The sequence below is a fragment of the Trematomus bernacchii genome, unplaced genomic scaffold (assembly GCF_902827165.1).
Source record: "Trematomus bernacchii unplaced genomic scaffold, fTreBer1.1, whole genome shotgun sequence".
Taxonomy (NCBI): domain Eukaryota; kingdom Metazoa; phylum Chordata; class Actinopteri; order Perciformes; family Nototheniidae; genus Trematomus; species Trematomus bernacchii.
The window spans coordinates 6,118,560-6,138,191 of record NW_022987698.1 but is presented as its reverse complement, the minus strand read 5'-3'; the positions used below and the strand labels follow the sequence as shown (position 1 = coordinate 6,138,191).

The 19,632-nt window shown below is 39.3% G+C and overlaps 3 protein-coding genes across 5 annotated transcripts; 1 reads left to right on the top strand and 2 right to left on the bottom strand.

Annotated features, from left to right (window-relative positions):
* Positions 1-3,253: 3,253 nt before the first annotated feature.
* LOC117489324 (E3 ubiquitin-protein ligase DTX3L-like) lies at positions 3,254-7,871 on the bottom strand. 2 transcript variants are annotated; one of them, XM_034138531.1, is made up of 8 exons: positions 7,770-7,871; positions 7,411-7,456; positions 7,172-7,237; positions 6,220-6,427; positions 5,966-6,120; positions 4,732-5,883; positions 4,425-4,633; positions 3,254-4,314 (listed from the first exon to the last, which is right to left on the bottom strand). In XM_034138531.1, the coding sequence occupies exons 1-8, from the start codon at positions 7,865-7,867 to the stop codon at positions 4,245-4,247; spliced, it is 2,004 nt and encodes a 667-aa protein (XP_033994422.1). In that variant the 5' UTR covers positions 7,868-7,871; the 3' UTR covers positions 3,254-4,244. The 2 variants fall into 2 exon arrangements, with proteins under 2 accessions (XP_033994422.1, XP_033994423.1); XM_034138532.1 differs by lacking the exon at positions 7,411-7,456 and having other exon boundaries at positions 7,770-7,842.
* On the top strand, positions 7,862-13,836 carry LOC117489327 (low-density lipoprotein receptor-related protein 1-like). Its single transcript, XM_034138537.1, has 3 exons — positions 7,862-7,882; positions 12,061-12,205; positions 12,297-13,836. The coding sequence occupies exons 1-3, from the start codon at positions 7,866-7,868 to the stop codon at positions 12,435-12,437; spliced, it is 303 nt and encodes a 100-aa protein (XP_033994428.1). The 5' UTR covers positions 7,862-7,865; the 3' UTR covers positions 12,438-13,836.
* A 357-nt stretch (positions 13,837-14,193) lies between these two features.
* LOC117489325 (E3 ubiquitin-protein ligase DTX3L-like) lies at positions 14,194-18,996 on the bottom strand. 2 transcript variants are annotated; one of them, XM_034138535.1, is made up of 8 exons: positions 18,650-18,996; positions 18,411-18,476; positions 17,733-17,801; positions 17,192-17,402; positions 16,941-17,092; positions 15,677-16,855; positions 15,361-15,578; positions 14,194-15,251 (listed from the first exon to the last, which is right to left on the bottom strand). In XM_034138535.1, exons 1-8 carry the CDS (start codon positions 18,677-18,679, stop codon positions 15,182-15,184), a joined length of 1,995 nt encoding a protein of 664 aa, XP_033994426.1. In that variant the 5' UTR covers positions 18,680-18,996; the 3' UTR covers positions 14,194-15,181. The 2 variants fall into 2 exon arrangements, with proteins under 2 accessions (XP_033994426.1, XP_033994424.1); XM_034138533.1 differs by having other exon boundaries at positions 16,938-17,092; positions 18,650-18,994.
* Between the last annotated feature and the right edge of the window lie 636 nt (positions 18,997-19,632).

Sequence of the window (19,632 nt, the reverse complement as noted above, 5' to 3'; positions counted from 1 at the left end):
AACAGCCGTCTTACCCGTTGGTACCTCTCACTCAATGTAGTGGCTGATTACCTTTCCAGGTTGCCGCTAGGGATGGGAATTTGAAAGCAAATGTATATTCGAATATTCGACCCCCAAAAAAACGGTTAACCGATTAACCGAAATGTACATATCCTATAAAAAAAAAAGAATGTGGGAAAAATGTTGACAAAAAAAAATTAAAATAAATAAATACATGTTCAAATAAGTATAGAAACCAAGTCCAATTTGTCAAATGTATTGAACTGGTGATCACAGTTTGAACAGTTGACAGCTAGGCCTACAGCTTTCATGCTTAAAACATAACTTGGTTTTTAAATTAAAGAGGGATCATACACGAACAACATAACGGGTTAGTTAGGGTAACGTAACCCTATTACAACAGAGATCAACAACCTATAACAGGGCCTATGCACAGAATGCAGCTATTCAATACTCATTCTGGTTAAAGAATATGAGCATGTCTACTCTGGGGAGAGGCAGGTGCGGAGACGATTCACAATCAGGCCAGCTGTAGAGAAGACCCTCTCAGCTGGAATTTTGGCATAAAATGAGGTTTGCGTCTGCGTGATCTGCGTGTAGGGAGGGGCAGCAGCCATATCATTAGCTAGAACTAGCTAGATCTGATGGATTTGGACATAAACGCGAGTGAAGTATAACCGGACGCGAGAGAGAGATCAGCATCTGCAGCTCTGCCCGCTGTGAGGGACCGGTGAGCGGAGCTAAACACACCTTTAGACCTAACACACTTAGCTATGGCACTGTCGTATACATTGAATTATTCCATTTGATCATATGTAATCAACTTAGGCACCCTTTTTTTAAATATATATTACAATAAAAATATTCATAACTCATATGTGCTATATAAATAAAACCTGATTTGATTTGATTTGATATTCTCATATTCAAATACCTGAATAATTTTGAATATTCGATTAATCGTTCCCATCCCTAGTTGCCGCACATCGCCAACCTCGGGGAGGGGGGGGATAATGTGACGGAGCGGTTCACAGAGTGACTGACTCCGCCACTGACAGTCGGCGACACACACACACACACACACACACACACACACACACACACACACACACACACACACACACACACACACACACACACACACACACACACACCAAACATTTCCTGCTCTCTCCCGTTCGTCAATAAATAAGGTTAAATCATCACTAAACGTCCCTTTTCCCCCTCCCTTTCTGTAGCGCGACCATGAGTGCACACTTGTGAGTCTAGAATTATTTAAACATACATTAAGTTATTATGGAGTTATTGTTTAGGTCCATTACTCTTTTCTCTCTCTCTATATGTTACCGCTCGGTGACATCATCAGAGAGTATGGTATAGATTTCCACAGCTATGCGGATGATACACAATTGTACATATCCGCTGAACCAAATTAGGCGACAGCCATAAACTCCATTACCAACTGCCTGACAGCAATAAACAAATGGATGAACGATAACTTTCTTAAATTGAATGAGGACAAAACTGAAGTCCTACTTGTTGGCCCCAAATCAAAAAGAGAGATGCTAACAAATAATCTAGGAAGCTTAACCACTTGGATTGGTGACAAGTCTCGGTGTCATCCTGGACTCTTTGAACTTCAACACCCATTTAAACAAAGTGACCAAAATAGCTTTCTTTCATCTCAGAAACATAGCGAAGGTACGACCATTCATAAATCAAAATGATGCAGAGAAGCTAATTCATGCTTTTATATCTAGCCGACTAGACTACTGCAATGCACTATTCACTGGTCTCACCAAGAAATATTGAAAGACTCCAGCTCATTCAAAACTCTGCAGCTAGACTACTAACTAATACCAAAAGGAGGGAACACATTAGTCCTGTTTTACACTGGCTTCCTGTAACTTTTAGAATTGATTTTAAGGTGCTTCTCCTCATATACAAAGCTCTAAATGGACAAGGACCCAGCTACATTGCTGACTCTCTAATAAACTACACACCCGCCAGAACACTGCGATCATCAGATGCAGGTCTATTAGTGTTGGTCAATACCAGATGGCAACTACAGTATTTCCACATATTTTCTTCTCTGAGAACAATGTCCATGAAATGATGATGTTGTCTTCCTTGCACAGAATTCATATGTTACGGTATAGCGTATACTGTTGGCTTTATACCGTAAGATGTAAAACAGGTATGTTTGTTTTCATCACATTTTATGACAGCTGGAGCTCATGTGTTGCTAAAGCGAGAGGTCGAGAGGCGTTTGGTGTGTGCTTATGGAGATGGACAGTGAGGAAGTTGGTAATGGTTTAAACATTCCAGACAATGGTGGGTAGAGATTACAGATGTAAAGGGGTGGTATGAATGAAGGCCTTCTTGGGTGGGCAGTTTGCTGTGCTTATGAGAGGGGGGCCTTAGCAGATACAAGACTGATGGACTGTGTCATTTCTGCACCATTTAGTTGTGTCACAAGGCTCTTCCTTTAAAAGGAAAGGGAGTCTGCAATTATGGTCAAATCGAGATGGGTCTTGTTTGTCTTTTTATTTCTCCAGTCCATTTCTTTTGGTGTAAAGACTAGATGACATCAATCTGGCTTGTTGATTTATCTTTTTACCTTTAGAGGATCAAGGTATGTATGTTCACAGCTTTTGTAATGACTCAGTCTTAAGTGCATTATGTTCATTTGGTCTTTCTAATCTCTCACTCCTCTGTGCCCTGCTGCTGCTAATGCTACCATTCTGGTCGCTCTGACACGTCCTTACGCTCAGCCTGTCTCAAAATGCTGCTTTCTGTCAGAGATGTGTCAGCCATATCTTAATGCATGTGGAAAGTAACACCAATCTTTAATGTAACTACAATAACAACTTTTTACTTTGCTTACCTGTCAGCAAGCGATATTTTTATGCTGTTGTATATGTTTTGCCTTTAATTGAGAGAGAAGTACAATCATTTTACCTAAAGAACATTTTTGCAAAATCATACATGCATTTTCAGAATGTTTTTGATTAGTCCTTGTTTGTTTTTTTAATGAAAAATCACACATAGCTTTTATAGTACACAATGCATGGAGGCTCAGACTTTCTTCTGGAAATAGAATAATGTTTAATTTTTGCTGTAGTACTTTACAAACTAAATAACAGATATTGTTATAAATACAAATTAAAAGATTGTACAGAAAACAAGCAATTGTGTTTTTGTTTCACAACATACTGATATATTAAATAATGCTTTGTTGAGACAGTGTGGGTTGGTTTAATCATTTATTTGGGAAATTGTAAATCAATTATATGTACTGTAGACAGTTTGATTTATATATGCCAATGTCATTCTTATACTGGTTAAGGTAATGATAAGGTTTTATTCTTGGGCCATTATTATTTTCCATCTACATGCTGCCACTAGGGCGTATCATACAAAAACACAATATTTGATATCACTGCTATGCTGATGATGCACAAATGTATGTACTGCAGTGATAACATAAATAAAGTGCTGGATGGCACACAACTTTCTCCAGTTAAATGACAAAAGCCAGAAGTACTCATTTTTGGCCATCCTAAACCAACCCCGTCTCCGCAAATACATCTCGGCTCCCTCTCCTCAAAGATAAAACCTGCGATCACAAAAGTTGTTCAATCATGTTTTTATTAGTTACGTATCATTAAAAAAATCCAGTCCTTCATATCCCGGTCTGATTTGGAGACAGTCATCCACGCTAGTATCTGTTCTCGTCTCGATTACTGTTAGGCCAAAAATCTATATCTTGCCTTAAACTTGTGTGAAATGCCGCAGCAAGACTTTAACAAATACCAAAAGGCTAGACCAAATCACCCTGTTTTAATCTCTCTTCACTGGCTACCTGCCTGTTTTAGAATGTATTGAGTATCTGAGGCTGGCAGAATCAGTGATATTGTTTAAATCACTTCTTAAAACTCACCTTTTTATTTAAGCTTTTAACTAATGATGACACCACTCTGTTTTACTCGACATCCATGTTCGAATTGTTTTTCCAAAGATGTAGGATATCCTTCATCAAAGGAAGTTATACTATTATTTGAAGATGATACATATTGATAAACTATAAACTCAAAGCAACCCTTACTGATAATTAAAAGAATAACAAGAGAAGAAAAAACAGCATGCAATACAACAGTAAGAGCATTAAAGTAATGATTGTTTTACATAATTATTATTTTAGTGAGAAAATAACTCTCCTCCGTAACTTCGTATGGAAGTCTTCACTCGATGCCTTTAGCCTTCAGCTCCTCTCTGACTCTGCCCAGGTAGTGAGGGTCAGGATACCCAAAACTGAGGAAACAACAAAAGTACGATTAATATATTACATTTATGACTTTTCAGTAGACTTAACATGAAAAACAGTATATATTATAAAGAACTAAGAGATTTGGTTGCTGTACCTTTGTGGTCCTCCTGAAGTGCTGGTCTTGTGGTGAATGTCGTTCCAGGTCACCATGTCATCCATCCCAGATGTCCCAACTGTGAAAATGAGCTTCTGCTTAAACGCTTTCTGCAACAGGCGCAGCACTTCTCTGCCCTCTTTGTTGTCTGGCAAGTAGGCTGTTTTGTGACAAGAATAAAAGTACTTTCCAGGATTCGGATGCTTTGCCTGCAAAACGAGTGAAATGCAACAAACCACGTCAGAAATAAACGCAACAGTTACATCATTGACACAATGTCTCCAAATATATAAATTAATACATTTACCGTCTGTCTTCCACTTGGAATATTATAGTTGATGATGATAGTGCCGCAGCCTCGGAATCCATCGAGAGGGGAGTGTTTCTTCTCCGTTGTCATTTTTCCATCGGGCTGGTCTCCCTCCATCATCCCAAATACATCGTTGCAAAGAGGACAGGTGGGTCCCATGGACGCTTTTGACTGTTCCAGGCAAGCCTCACAAAACTCATGCTTACATTTAAGCTGTTTTTTATTTTTAAATGTATCCAAGCATATAGAACAGTTGTCCTCTTGATTATCTCCTGCAGTTGCTCCCCCTCCAGTGGGTGCTTCAGTGTTGTTTCCAGATGTTCCATTCCACACAGTTCCACCAGAGGCTCTGGTGGAACCTCTGAACCCAGTGGCACCAGGGAGATGGGTGAGGTTCAGTGGTGATGTGGCAATCTGCTGATAGAGATGAAGAAGAGCTCTGAGAGCGTGGCTCTCCATTGCCGCATTTCCCCCAGATCTTTTGTAGCAAACTTTGACTTCAACTTTGCCCTGACTGATGCCGGATTCTTTAAAATCAACACCAAACTTAGTTTTGATCTTAGCTACTTGCTTTACGTAGGAGGTAGTCATCAGCTTCCAGTAGTTCTCCTCCATGGTTAGCCCAGCATTGACCAGAGGGTCTTTGATGCTCATGCCAATGTTCGGTGATGTGTCATGAGACACCTCTCCAGAGTCTACAACAGAAGTGCTGATATTTAACATTTTCTGTGTTGACTTTCTGAAGGTATCTTGACTTTGTCTTGGCCCCCATGAGATCATTTCTTCAGGCGTTACAGTGAGCAAAAGCTTGCTCCCAATCCTCTGAGTGATCTTCAAAACTTCCTTCAACTCTTCTGGATCTACATGCTTGAGAGGAATATGCGAGGCTTCTAAATCGCTTGAGTACTTCTGGACGAGGCTTATAAACTCAGAGAGAGCTTTTTGTGGGCTTCCATCTTTCTTCGCTTCAAATGTAATTTGTACATCTGCTGTGATTTTAACACCATTCTCTTCCTCTATACGTTTCATTTCCTTCTTGTAGATGTGGCTCACATACCAGAAAGGGCCCACTGAGAGAGTGCATGCCACTTCTTTTTTCTTCTCTTCTTCTGTCGAAACTGAACTGCTCTTCTCCTCCCGTGGCACATCCTGAATAACAAACAATGTTTTCGTGTCAACATTTTTATTTTCAATGCATTTCATTCAGACTGATTAACTACACAGTACATACTACATCTTGTGAAGGAGGAAGGTTCGTTGATGGTTTTTGTGTCTCAAGCTGTAGCGGTGTCAGAGTAACAGACAGTATTGTGACTGTGTTCCCCTTTTTCCCCTGCAGTGATTGTCCACTAAGTTTCTGAAGCTCACTCGCACGAATGGGTTTGGCTTTGAAATGAAGAGAAGACGAAAACATTGCATTAGAAAATATACAAAATGTGAGTAATATAGGTCTGATGTAACAGTAAAAATATATACTATTACTACCTGGAGCCGGTGTAAGACGTATCTCTACTTTACCATCTTCTGAGACTTTTAAAACTTTGCAATCTGCATAAAGTTTATTGTTGTTGGACCAAGTCTGAAGAACTTTCTGCAGGTTGTGATGACATTTCTGCAGTGGAACATCTTCTGACCACTTAAAAGAGAGAATGGCTTGAACGCCATCTTTGTCGTGTGATGAAGCCATGAGAGCCTAAGAAACATGTTAAAGTTCATGTCACCATATTATAAAGCAAGGTCACACAAAATCCTTCATGCTATTGAGCATTATAAATAGTGAAAAATAATGTTGTCATACTTTGTTTTTGCAAGTTTTCTATATATTATCTATAATATGATATTAGAAGTAATGTTTCAATGCCACTATAGCGACAGCAGGAAACAAACAAAGTCGCTGAGAAGCTGAGGCCGGGCCTGTTTGCTATTGTATGACACGCTAAAAAAAGTACTTGCTGAGATCAAAAATTGAAGTGAATAATAATGTAATTTAATTAAAAAACGAGATGATCCACTTATTTTACGTAGACATACTGTAGACATTGTTATAATAATCAAAGCAATCCTAAAGCAAAACAAAAATACAACCACCCTGTGACACCCTCTCTTCCAAACACACACACCTCATGCAGGTGAACAGGATTATAATTCCCCTGAGTGCCGCCCATATCCATGTGACCCGAAGCAACCAACCCATTGCGATCAAACAAATATCTTATAATAATGCAAACCATTACCCAAATATAAAACTATACAAAACAAATGTGTATTAAAACAAAATGCATTACTTTGTACGTGTCATGGCTCCTAAAGCCACTCTTTCCACACTCCACACCATTATTAAAAATCAAACATAGCACAAGACTGGATAAAGTTATGTGTAAATTAATATGCAAGCACGCACGCACGCACACGCGCACACACACAAACGCACACACACCTTAGTGGACGTATCAGTAGGTGTTGGGCTTGGAGTCGGCTGGAAATTACTCCTGTCACTGTCCACCTACAAAGAAAAAAAACGAAGAAAACGGAAACGATTCCTTTGAAACAAAAACTAAATTAAGCAGAAAACAGTATTTTCAAATAATCACATAATAGCACTGAATTATCTCAACAGCTGTCTTTCATACTGGTTTATTGTTCAACATTAGTTGCAGACTGATACAGTGTACTCACTTCCATGTCCTCTGGTTCACTGTTAGCCATTTTGACCGTCTTCTCGCTTTAATACAGAGCAAATCTGTCACTCATAGATTTCAGCACTTTATCGGCATACTTCCGGAGAAGATTTTTATTTGTTGTATTTTCATGAAAACATGCCAATTGTCATGTTAATAACATCATGTTTAAACGAATATCTCTAGACTCCACTTTCGACACGCTAAGGCTAACTTTAAAGGGCTTTAATTTCGCATTACATTTTCCATATTTCCTACACTACATACACTACGTTATGTCACGGACATTATGTCTTCTTTTTTAACATACAAATAACACGTTAAACACAAATATATGACACATAAGATAAGACGTACCTTGACCTGGCTCTACACCAGGGGTCTACACTTTGAACGCTGCTTCTTCTTCTTCCTGATAAATGAAAGTGAAAGTAGTGCAGCTTCGCGAGACACATGACGTTACAGCTGCGGTATGCTCGACCTTTTATATTTACCAATGTTTCTCCATAAACAAGAGAGTCAATATCACCATACGGTGCATTTGAGACTTCAATTAATTGCAGGCAGACAATGTACATGCAAACAGCTAAATGTGTCCACTCTGAAATGGACAAATTCAAAGTAGAGTAAATGCATTGTAATTACATAGTGATTATAAAATGTACATTTTCAGAAAGCTATTTAGTCCTTTTCTCAACAATATATTTCAGTTAATGGAAAAAGTATTTGGATAATAATGAAATTGTGGCAAACTATTTGTACCATGACAGGGTGGACAATGACAGGGTGGAAATGTTTTGGCTAATATTAACATTTAACTAGAGAATGCAATTCCTGAAGAAATTGCTAGTGGGAATGCTTTATGCTGAAAAGCTGACGCTGAATTGCTATGCTGAAATGTAATGTGTAAGAAGAAAGTGAAGAATTTAGATTGAAATGATACATGAACACTGGGGGCTTGAATGTGTGATGAGAGAAGAAAAGAAAGTAAAAAGGCTTGGAAAAGCAGCAGAATATTTGAACTGCAAACTTTTGAACTAACTTGATGGTGAATGATCTGTCGCCATGCCAACAGCATTTGATGACATCCCATAATACGCTTAGATGCGTTGATGGCTGCATCGTTACCAAACCTGTGAAGTTTTGGGCCGTTTGGGGCATTTTCACTGAAGTTATGAGAAAATCGTGTTTCATGGTGAGCATTGTGTTGCCATGGCAACGGCATATCCCGTAGATGTCTTCATGGCTGGACTGTTAGCACACATGTGAAGTTTGAGCACTTTTTGAACATTTTCATAGGCGTTATAGCGACATCGTGTTTTATGGCGAGGGATGCGTTTCCATGGAAACGGCATATGATGAAACCCCATAATTGACGTAGAGCTGTTGAGGGCTGGACCGGTGATATACAAGCAAAGTTTGGGGGACGATCGGACCGTGTCCATTGGACTTACAGCGACATCGTGTTTCATGGCAAGTGGTCTGTCGCCATGGCAACGGCATTTGAAGAAATCTCAAAACTGTCCCGTAGATGTCTTCACGGCTGGACTGTTGGCACACATGCGAAGTTTTAGCACTTTTTGACAATTTTCATAGGAGTTATAGCAATATCGTGTTTTATTACAAGGGATGCGTTGCCATGGCAACAGCTTTTGAGGAAAACTCACTAATTTCACATAGACATGTTAAGGACTGGACCATTAACTGTCATCTGAAGTCTGGTGGTGTTTGGACCATTTGCATAGGTATCATGACAACATCGTGTTTTATGGCGAGGGATGCGTTTCCATGGAAACAGCCTATGGTGAGATCTCAGATTTGGCGTAGAGCTGTGGAGGCATGGACCGGTGATATACAAGCGAAGTTTGGGGGCGATCGGACCGTGTCCATTGGAGTTAAAGCGACATCGTGTTTCATGGCGAGGGATGCGTTTCCATGGAAACGGCATATAATGACACCCCATAATTGACATAGAGCTGTTGAGGGCCGGGCCATTAACCATTATCTGAAGTCTGGTGCTGTTTTAGACCATTTGCATAGGTATCACGACAACATCGTGTTTTAAGGCGAGGGATGCGTTTCCATGGAAACGGCACATGGTGAGATCTCAGATTTGGCGTAGAGCTGTTGAGGCATGGACCGGTGATATACAAGTGAAGATTCGGGGACGATTGGACCGTGTCCATTGGAGTTACAGCGACATCGTGTTTCATGGCGAGTGGTCTGTCGCCATGGCAACGGCATTTGATGACACCCCATAATACGCTTAGATGCGTTGATGGCTGCATCGTTACCAAACCTGTGAAGTTTTGGGCGTCGAAGAACCGTAACAGATATCGGTGAAATTTCAAAGTGTGAAGCATGTCAAGGAAGTTGAGTATCTGAAGTGTAATTTTTGTGTACTTTCGGGTTAATAATGTGGCCTTTTTGGCAGTTTAACTAAAGGTGTGCGGCTGCTACCGTGAGGAAATATCAGCCTGAAATTACAATGGGCTTTAATGGAGGCATGTTGAAAGTGTTTGTCACTTCATGCCCTGAAGAGGCATTTTGTTTAATTATTTTGCTTAATTATTTGTCATTTTTCAAGCTACGAGATGTTTTCCTACGTTTGTCATGAAAAATGATGTCTCAGGAATGTAGGGTTTGGGAATTATGGCAGTTTAAAAAAAGAATATGAAGGCAAATTTCAAGATTTGCTCCACTCTAGCTGTGACATCACGCACTCTAGTTAATGTTAAAATCTGAAGAAAGCCTCTTTACCAAGGTCTGAACAATGTTTAATATCTCTAAAAGTAAGAATCAGATTTAAAAGTTGTGTTACATGAATAATGTCAGAAAGATGTGTAACATTTTAAAGTTGGAATGAGGTTTCTGAGTGATGGTATGAAGGAACAGTTAGCAGTTGAAGTCGCATGAAGATTGTTCAAGTCTGAAGATTTTCTCCATTGACTTCAATGGTTAAAAATGTGATGTATTATGGGATGTATCTCTGGAATTATGAAAGTTATGAATGATAAAAGTAATAGCCATCGATTCCCGACCGAGCTGAACGTTTTGATGTTTGAACGGAGTTTCTGCGATGTTCAATACGGGAGGAGAAGAGGTGCAAAATTCCGGCGGAATAATAAAGAATTTTGTGCGTAGAAGAACAGATAGTTGGAATGCTGTTAACTTATTTTTACTAGCCGTCTCTGGGAGAGGGCCAAGGATATCAAGTGCCACCCGTTCAAGTGGTCTAGCCATAACTGATGGCTGTAACGGAGCACATGGCAGCCTTCCTGAAGTCTCACGGGAAGCACAATCCACACATTCCTTGACCCATACTATGACATCTCTAAACCATCCTGGGAAATAAAAGCGGTCCTTAACCTTTCCCTGGAGTTTCTGCACCCCCGAATGACCTCCAGTAGAAACATTGTGCAGCTGTTCCAAAACTCTAGGCACCATGGACCGGGGCAGGACGACTTGCACTTGTGACGCAGCATCAGAGTATAAAGGAGGAATTCTCACTAGTCTAGACCCCTGCATTTGAAGCTGATTCCACACAGGGGAATATCTCTCAAGTTCAGGGTCTTCTGGCATAAGACTGTCAGCCTGCTTTTTACATTCAATTGTCCGCTGCTACTCAGTGTCATCCATCTGGGCCGAAGCCAATTCATCCATCTCTCCTGCCTGACATGGCACTGAAGCAGAGTACTCTTGTACTGCACCCACATTTTGGGTTACCATGCTTATTCTTCCCTGGGAGGGATTCTGATCACAATGTGGCATTTGTTCTAGAAAAGCTGGTAGCCTGGAAAGAGCATCAGCATTACTGTGGAGCTTGCCTGGACGATGGATGATCTTATTATGAAAATTGGCTAGCTGTTCAACCCAGCGAGCCAACTGCCCCTCCAAGCCCTGATAATTGTGCAACCAACGCAGAGAATTATGGTCGGTTCGCAAAACAAACTCTTTACCTAACTAATAGTGTTTAAAGTGCTTTGTAAAGGTCACCATGCTCAAAAGCTCTTTTTTGGTAGTTCCATATTTACGTTCTTGTTTTGTAAGGGCCCTGCTAGCATTTGCAATAGCTCGCTCTAGCCCTCCCTCCTCCTGAGACAACACTGCCCCAATTCCAACATCACTTGCATCTGTATCCAAGGTAAACGGTTTACTGGGGTCAGGATACGCCAACACGGGTGTCGTAATCAGACTAGCCTTACTGTAAGTCTGTAAAAAGCACTTTGACAGTCCTCACTCCATCGGAAACGCTTCCCTTTCTCTGCGAGCTGATGCAAGTAGCGAGCGATTTTACAAAACGCCTATAGTACGAGGCTAGCCCCAAAAAACTCTGAACCTCAGTCTGGTTTTTTGCAACAGGCCACCCCCTAACTGCTTCTATTTTAGAGTGTAGGGACTATGTTACAAGTAAAAGTCCAGCAATCAAAAAGTAACCCAAATTAATGTAAAAAAGTATTAGCATCAAAATATACTTGCCAAAAGTAAAAGTATTCATTTTGCAAATTGGTCCATTTCGGAATAACATATATTAAATGTTTTGATTATAATTATTGATGCCTTACTGTTCCCCCGGTTGCACTGTTAAGGCTTTAATAACCTTGAATAAGAAACAAATATATGACTGTACTTTTAATATTTTGCGTAGGGCTAAGGGCTTCCAGCACCAAAGGATGACAAACGGAGCAATGAATGTTGAAATTGGAAACCCCGCCTACAAGATCTACGAGGGCGAGCCAGAAGACGATGCTGGGGAGCTGCTAGACGCAGACTTCACGCTGGACCCAGACAAGGTACAGAGAAATAGCACATACATGTATTTATATGCATATGTTGTAGTCTCTATTTATAATATCTAATGCATGATGTTTTGCCTTTTTCCAGCCCACCAACTTCACAAACCCAGTATACGCCACTCTGTACATGGGAGCACACAACAGCCGCAACTCTCTGGCCAGCACAGACGAGAAGAAGGAGTTGCTATCACGTGGAGATGAGGAGCCCCTTGTGGACCCCCTGACATAAACTGTCCATTGGCCTGGATCACGCTATTCCAAACAAACCCTTCTTCTTACCTTTTAAAGAAAAACAAAACAAAACAAAAAAATCGATAAAAAGTGTGAGAGAAAATTGACAAAAAGTGTGAACACTGTATAAAATGTACAAAAATGAAGGACTACTTTTGTATGTGATTGCAGTATTATATTTTGTTCTTTTGAGATTCCTCTGGTCAAAAATGAATAACATTTTCTATGAGAGATTTTTAATTTACACTTTGTCCCTTACCCTTTACCTAAATAGCCACTACCTCTGTGCAAAATGAAATGGAAACAAGAACATCTGAAGTAAAGATGCTATCATTGGAGCAATTTACATTTTTTATTTTTGTATGAATTGTATAGAAAAGAAAAAACATTGTTCCATTTCACCAGTGCCAACTGTTTGTTGTTTGTGTTGACTTTGAGTGGGAAAGGCAAAACTCAAAGTTTTCTAAATCGGTACATATGTTGTCTTGCTAGAGTTTTTTAGCAAGATTGTGTGAGACAGATTTGTGATAGCACCGTTTGTGTATAGCACATGTAAGATGTCAATACCAGATGGCAACTACAGTATTTCCACATATTTTCTTCTCTGAGAACAATGTCCATGAAATGATGATGTTGTCTTCCTTGCACAGAATCCATATGTTACGGTATAGCGTATACTGTTGGCTTTATACCGTAAGATGTAAAACAGGTATGTTTGTTTTCATCACATTTTATGACAGCTGGAGCTCATGTGTTGCTAAAGCGAGAGGTCGAGAGGCGTTTGGTGTGTGCTTATGGAGATGGACAGTGAGGAAGTTGGTAATGGTTTGAACGTTCCAGACAATGGTGGGTGGAGATTACAGATGTAAAGGGGTGGTATGAATGAAGGCCTTCTTGGGTGGGCAGTTTGCTGTGCTTATGAGAGGGGGGCCTTAGCAGATACAAGACTGATGGACTGTCATTTCTGCACCATTTAGTTGTGTCACAAGGCTCTTCCTTTAAAAGGAAAGGGAGTCTGCAATTATGGTCAAATCGAGATGGGTCTTGTTTGTCTTTTTATTTCTCCAGTCCATTTGTTTTGTGTAAAGACTAGATGACATCAATCTGGCTTGTTGATTTATCTTTTTACCTTTAGAGGATCAAGGTCTGTACGTTCACAGTTTTTGTAATGACTCAGTCTTAAGTGCATTATGTTCATTTGGTCTTTCTAATCTCTCACTCCTCTGTGCCCTGCTGCTGCTAATGCTACCATTCTGGTCGCTCTGACACGTCCTTACGCTCAGCCTGTCTCAAAATGCTGCTTTCTGTCAGAGATGTGTCAGCCATATCTTAATGCATGTGGAAAGTAACACCAATCTTTAATGTAATAACAACTTTTTACTTTGCTTACCTGTCAGCAAGCATATTTTATGCTGTTGTATATGTTTTGCCTTTAATTGAGAGAGAAGTACAATCATTTTACCTAAAGAACATTTTTGCAAAATCATACATGCATTTTCAGAATGTTTTTGATTAGTCCTTGTTTGTTTTTTTAATGAAAAATGACACATAGCTTTTATAGTACACAATGCATGGAGGCTCAGACTTTCTTCTGGAAATAGAATAATGTTTAATTTTTGCTGGAGTACTTTACAAACTAAATAACAGATATTGTTATAAATACAAATTAAAAGATTGTACAGAAAACAAGCAATTGTGTTTTTGTTTCACAACATACTGATATATTAAATAATGCTTTGTTGAGACAGTGTGGGTTGGTTTAATCATTTATTTGGGAAATTGTAAATCAATTATATGTACTGTAGACAGTTTGATTTATATATGCCAATGTCATTCTTATACTGGTTAAGGTAATGATAAGGTTTTATTCTTGGGCCATTATTATTTTCCATCTACATGCTGCCACTAGGGCGTATCATACAAAAACACAATATTTGATATCACTGCTATGCTGATGATGCACACATATGTACTGCAGTGATAACATAAATAAAGTGCTGGATGGCACATAACTTTCTCCAGTTAAATGACAAAAATCAGAAGTACTCATTTTTGGCCATCCTAAACCAACCCCGTCCCCGCAAATACATCTCGGCTCCCTCTCATCAAAGATAAAACCTGCGATCACAAAAGTTGTTCAATCATGTTTTTATTAGTTACGTATCATTTAAAAAAATCCAGTCCTTCATATCCCGGTCTGATTTGGAGACAGTCATCCACGCTAGTATCTGTTCTCGTCTCGATTACTGTTAGGCCAAAAATCTATATCTTGCCTTAAAACTTGTGCGAAATGCCGCAGCAAGACTTTAACAAATACCAAAAGGCTAGACCAAATCACCCTGTTTTAATCTCTATTCACTGGCTACCTGCCTGTTTTAGAATGTATTGAGTATCTGAGGCTGGCAGAATCAGTGATATTGTTTAAATCACTTCTTAAAACTCACCTTTTTATTTAAGCTTTTAACTAATGATGACACCACTCTGTTTTACTCGACATCCATGTTCGAATTGTTTTTCCAAAGATGTAGGATATCCTTCATCAAAGAAAGTGATATTATATATTTGAAGATGATACATGTTGATAAACTATAAACTCAAAGCAACCCTTACTGATAATTAAAAGAATAACAAGAGAATAAAAGACGGCAATACAACAGTAAGAGCATTAAAGTAATGATTGTTTTACATAATTATTATTTTAGTGAGAAAATAACTCTCCTTCGTAACTTCATATGGAAGTCTTCACTCGATGCCTTTAGCCTTCAGCTCCTCTCTGACTCTGCCCAGGTAGTGAGGGTCAGGATACCCAAAACTGAGGAAACAACAAAAGTACGATTAATATATTACATTTATGACTTTTCAGTAGACTTAACATCAAAAACAGTAATATTATAAAGAACTAAGAGATTTGGTTGCTGTACTTGTGTGGTCCTCCTGAAGTGCTGGTCTTGTGGTGAATGTCGTTCCAGGTCACCACGTCATCCATCCCAGATGTTCTGGACGTCCCAACTGTGAAAATTAGCTTCTGGTCAAACGCTTTCTTCAACAGGCGCAGCACTTCTCTGCCATCTTTGTTGTCTGGCAAGTAGGCTGTTCTTTGACAAGAATTAAGGTACTTTCCAGGATTCGGATGCTTTGCCTGCAAAACAAGTGAAATGCAACAAACCAAGTCAGAAATAAACGCAACAGTTACATCATTGACATAATGTCTCCAAATATATAAATTAATACATTTACCGTCTGTCTTCCACTTGGAATATTATAGTTGATGATGATAGTGCCGTAGCCTCGGAATCCATCGAGAGGGAAGTCTTTCTTCTCCGTTGTCATTTTTCCATCGGGCTGGTCTCCCTCCATCATCCCAAATACATCTTTGCAAAGAGGACAGATGGGTCCCATGGACGCTTTTGACTGTTCCAGGCAAGCCCCACAAAACTCATGCTTACATTTAAGCTGTTTTTTATTTTTAAATGTATCCAAGCATATAGAACAGTTGTCCTCTTGATTATCTCCTGCAGTTGCTCCCCCTCCAGTGGGTGCTTCAGTGTTGTTTCCAGATGTTCCATTCCACACAGGTCCACCAGAGGCTCCCTCTGATGGACCAGCTTTGCTCAGGTTTTCTGGTGAACCTCTGAACCCAGTGGCACCAGCGAGATGGGTGGAGCTCAGGGGTGATGTGGCAATCTTCTGATAGAGATGAAGAAGAGCTCTGAGAGCGTGGCTCTCCATTGACGCATTTTCCCCAGATCTTTTGTAGCAAACTTTGACTTCAACTTTGCCCTGACTGATGCCGGATTCTTTAAAATCAACACCAAACTTAGTTTTGATCTTAGCTACTTGCTTTACGTAGGAGGCAGTCATCAGCTTCCAGTAGTTCTCCTCCATGGTTAGCCCAGCATTGACCAGAGGGTCTTTGATGCTCATGCCAATGTTTGGTGATGTGTCATGAGACACCTCTCCAGAGTCTACAACAGAAGTGCTGATATTTAACATTTTCTGTGTTGACTTTCTGAAGGTATCTTGACTTTGTCTTGGCCCCCATGAGATCATTTCTTCAGGCGTTACAGTAAGCAAAAGCTTGCTCCCATTCATCTGGTTTATCATCACTTCCTTCAACTCTTCTGGATCTACATGCTTGAGAGGAATATTTGTGGCTTCTAAATCGCTTGAGTACTTCTGGACGAGGCTTGTAAACTCAGAGAGAGCTTTTTGTGGGCTTCCATCTTTCTCCGCTTGAAATGTAATTTTTACATCTGCTGTGATTTTAACACCATTCTCTTCCTCTATACGTTCCATTTCCTTCTTGTAGATGTGGTTCACATACCAGAAAGGGCCCACTGAGAGAGTGCATGCCACTTCTTTTTTCTTCTCTTCTTCTGTCGAAACTGAACTGCTCTTCTCCTCCCGTGGCACATCCTGAATAACATACAATGTTTTCGTGTCAACATTTTTATTTTCAATGCATTTCATTCAGACTGATTAACTACACAGTACATACTACATCTTGTGAAGGAGGAAGGTTCGTTGATGGTTTTTGTGTCTCAAGCTGTAGCGGTGTCAGAGTAACAGACAGTATTGTGACTGTGTTCCCATCTTTCCCCTGCAGTGATTGTCCACTAAGTTTCTGAAGCTCACTCGCAGGAATGGGTTTGCCTTTGAAATGAAGAGAAGACGAGAACATTGCATTAGAAAATATACAAAATGTGAGTAATATAGGTCTGATGTAACAGTCAAAATATATACTATTACTACCTGGAGCCGGTGTAAGACGTATCTCAACTTTACCATCTTCTGAGGCTTTTGTAATGACTTTGCAATCTGCATAGAGTTTGGTGGTGTTGGACCAAGTCTGAAGAACTATCTCCAGGTATTGATGACATTTCTGCAGCGGAACATCTTCTGACCACTTTAAAGAGAGAATGGCTTGAACGCCATCTTTGTCCTGTGATGAAGCCACGAGAGCCTAAGAAACATGTTAAAGTTCATGTCACCATATTATAAAGCAAGGTCACACAACATCCTTCATGCTATGGAGCATTATAAATAGTGAAAAATAATGTTGTCATACTATGTTTTCTATATGACACAAATGTAATAATATGATATTAGAAGTAATGTTTCAATGCCACTCTTTCCACACTCCACACCATTATTAAAAAGCAAACATGGCACAAGACCATATTAGATATATATAGATCATATTTATATATACAGTCTATGCACAAGACTGGATACAGTTATTTGTATATGAATATGTACACACACACACACACACACACACACACACACACACCATAGTGGACGTATCAGTAAGTGTTGAGGGTGGAGTCTGCTGGATAGAATCGCCTTCACTGTTATCACACTACAAATACAAACAGAGGATTTCGGAAACGATTTCTTTGAAACAAAAACAAGATTAAGCAGAAAACAGTATTTTCAAATAATCACATTTTAATAGCACTGAATTCTCTTCTGTCTCTTCTGAATTCACTTCTGTCTTTCATACTGGTTTATTGTTCAACATTTCTTCATGAGACTAATTTAAGAATATGATATAGAAGTAATGTTTCAGTCACATTGCTTTAATAACATTACAGTTTTACCTCCAGTTGGTCACATAGTTGCAATTAGTTACTATAATAAAATAGAATCTGACCTAAGCGGACAGGCTTGGTACAGCAGACCGCAACAGGGTGTGACTTTTTGAGATATACTTTCACTTTCAACACTTGACAGAAAGAAGCTTTTAAGACATCGATCAGAAAAGTATATTCACCAGTCATTAGTTTATAAAAACTGCTAATGTCTTGGAAATTTAGAAATTCCTCTGCCATTGTTTACACACCAGTATTAAAAACCAAACATGGCACAAGACTGGATACAATTATGTCACACACACACACACACACACACACACACACACACACACACACACACACACACACACACACACACACACACACACACCCACCTTAGTGGACGTATCAGTATGTGTTGGGCTTGGAGTCGGCTGGAAATTACTCCTGTCACTGTCCACCTACAAAGAAAAAAAACGAAGAAAACGGAAACGATTCCTTTGAAACAAAAACTAAATTAAGCAGAAAACAGTATTTTCAAATAATCACATAATAGCACTGAATTATCTCAACAGCTGTCTTTCATACTGGTTTATTGTTCAACATTAGTTGCAGACTGATACAGTGTACTCACTTCCATGTCCTCTGGTTCACTGTTTGCCATTTTGACCGTCTTCTCCCTTTAATACAGAGCAGATCTATCTCTCATAGATTACAGCACTTTATCGGCATACTTCCATAGAATATCGGTATTTGTTGTATTTTAATCAAAACAATCATTAATCATGTTAACATGATGTTTCAACGACTATCGCTGGACTCCACTTTCGGTTACGACTTATAGTTACGACACGCTAAGGGCTAAGGGCTTTAATTTCGCCATACATTTTCCGTATTTCCTACACTACGTTATGTCACGGACATTATGTCTTCTTTTTTAACATACAAATAACACGTTAAACACAAATATATGACACATAAGAAGACGTACCTGGCTCTACACGTTAAACGCTGCTTCTTCTTCTTCTTCTTCCTGATAAATGAAAGTGAAAGTAGTGCAGCTTCGCGAGACACACGACGTTACAGCTGCGGTATTCTCGACCTTTTATATTTACCAATGTTTCTCCATAAACAAATCACACTTTATGAACTGTCTACGTTTTTAGAAAGTGTATGTAATTTATTTGTTATGTACGGATCCCCGGAAGGGACATTAGGGGGAGGGAAATTGAAAAATAAAAGGATTTGTTTTGCTTTTCGTAGCTCTATAGTTTGTACATAGATACTTTTAGTAAAAGAAGAAATGTACCATTATGTATTTTAGTAAAAGTTTTAATAAAATACATAATGGTACATTTCTTCTGAATACGCACAAATCCAGAACATTTTAATGAAAAATAATCACTGGCTCTCATTGACACTTTTCTTAAATATCATCTCCTACATTCGAGGTTTGTCCAGAGGTGTGAGAAGTACTCAGACCTTGTACTTAAGTAAAAGTATAAGTACTAGAGTGTAGGAATACTCTGTTACAGTAAAAGTCCTGCAATCAAAAAGTAGGCCAAGTAAAAGTACAAAAGTATTAGGATCAAAATATACCCGAAGTACCAAAATTAA

Excerpts from the sequence above, each read along its gene's own strand:
- LOC117489325 (XM_034138533.1), bottom strand. The coding sequence starts at position 18,679 with ATGGCAAACAGTGAACCAGAGGACATGGAA. Across the intron at positions 17,802-18,410 it reads ATACTGATACGTCCACTAAG|TGTGATAACAGTGAAGGCGA; the intron begins GTGGGTGTGTGT and ends TTGTATTTGTAG. Across the intron at positions 17,403-17,732 it reads TTACTGATACGTCCACTATG|GCTCTCGTGGCTTCATCACA; the intron begins GTGTGTGTGTGT and ends CATGTTTCTTAG.
- LOC117489327 (XM_034138537.1), top strand. Across the intron at positions 12,206-12,296 it reads TCACGCTGGACCCAGACAAG|CCCACCAACTTCACAAACCC; the intron begins GTACAGAGAAAT and ends GCCTTTTTCCAG.
- LOC117489324 (XM_034138531.1), bottom strand. The coding sequence starts at position 7,867 with ATGTGTCTCGCGAAGCTGCACTACTTTCACTTTCATTTATCAGGAAGA. Across the intron at positions 7,238-7,410 it reads GTGAACCAGAGGACATGGAA|GTGGACAGTGACAGGAGTAA; the intron begins GTGAGTACACTG and ends TTTTCTTTGTAG. Across the intron at positions 6,121-6,219 it reads ACGTCTTACACCGGCTCCAG|CCAAACCCATTCGTGCGAGT; the intron begins GTAGTAATAGTA and ends TTCATTTCAAAG.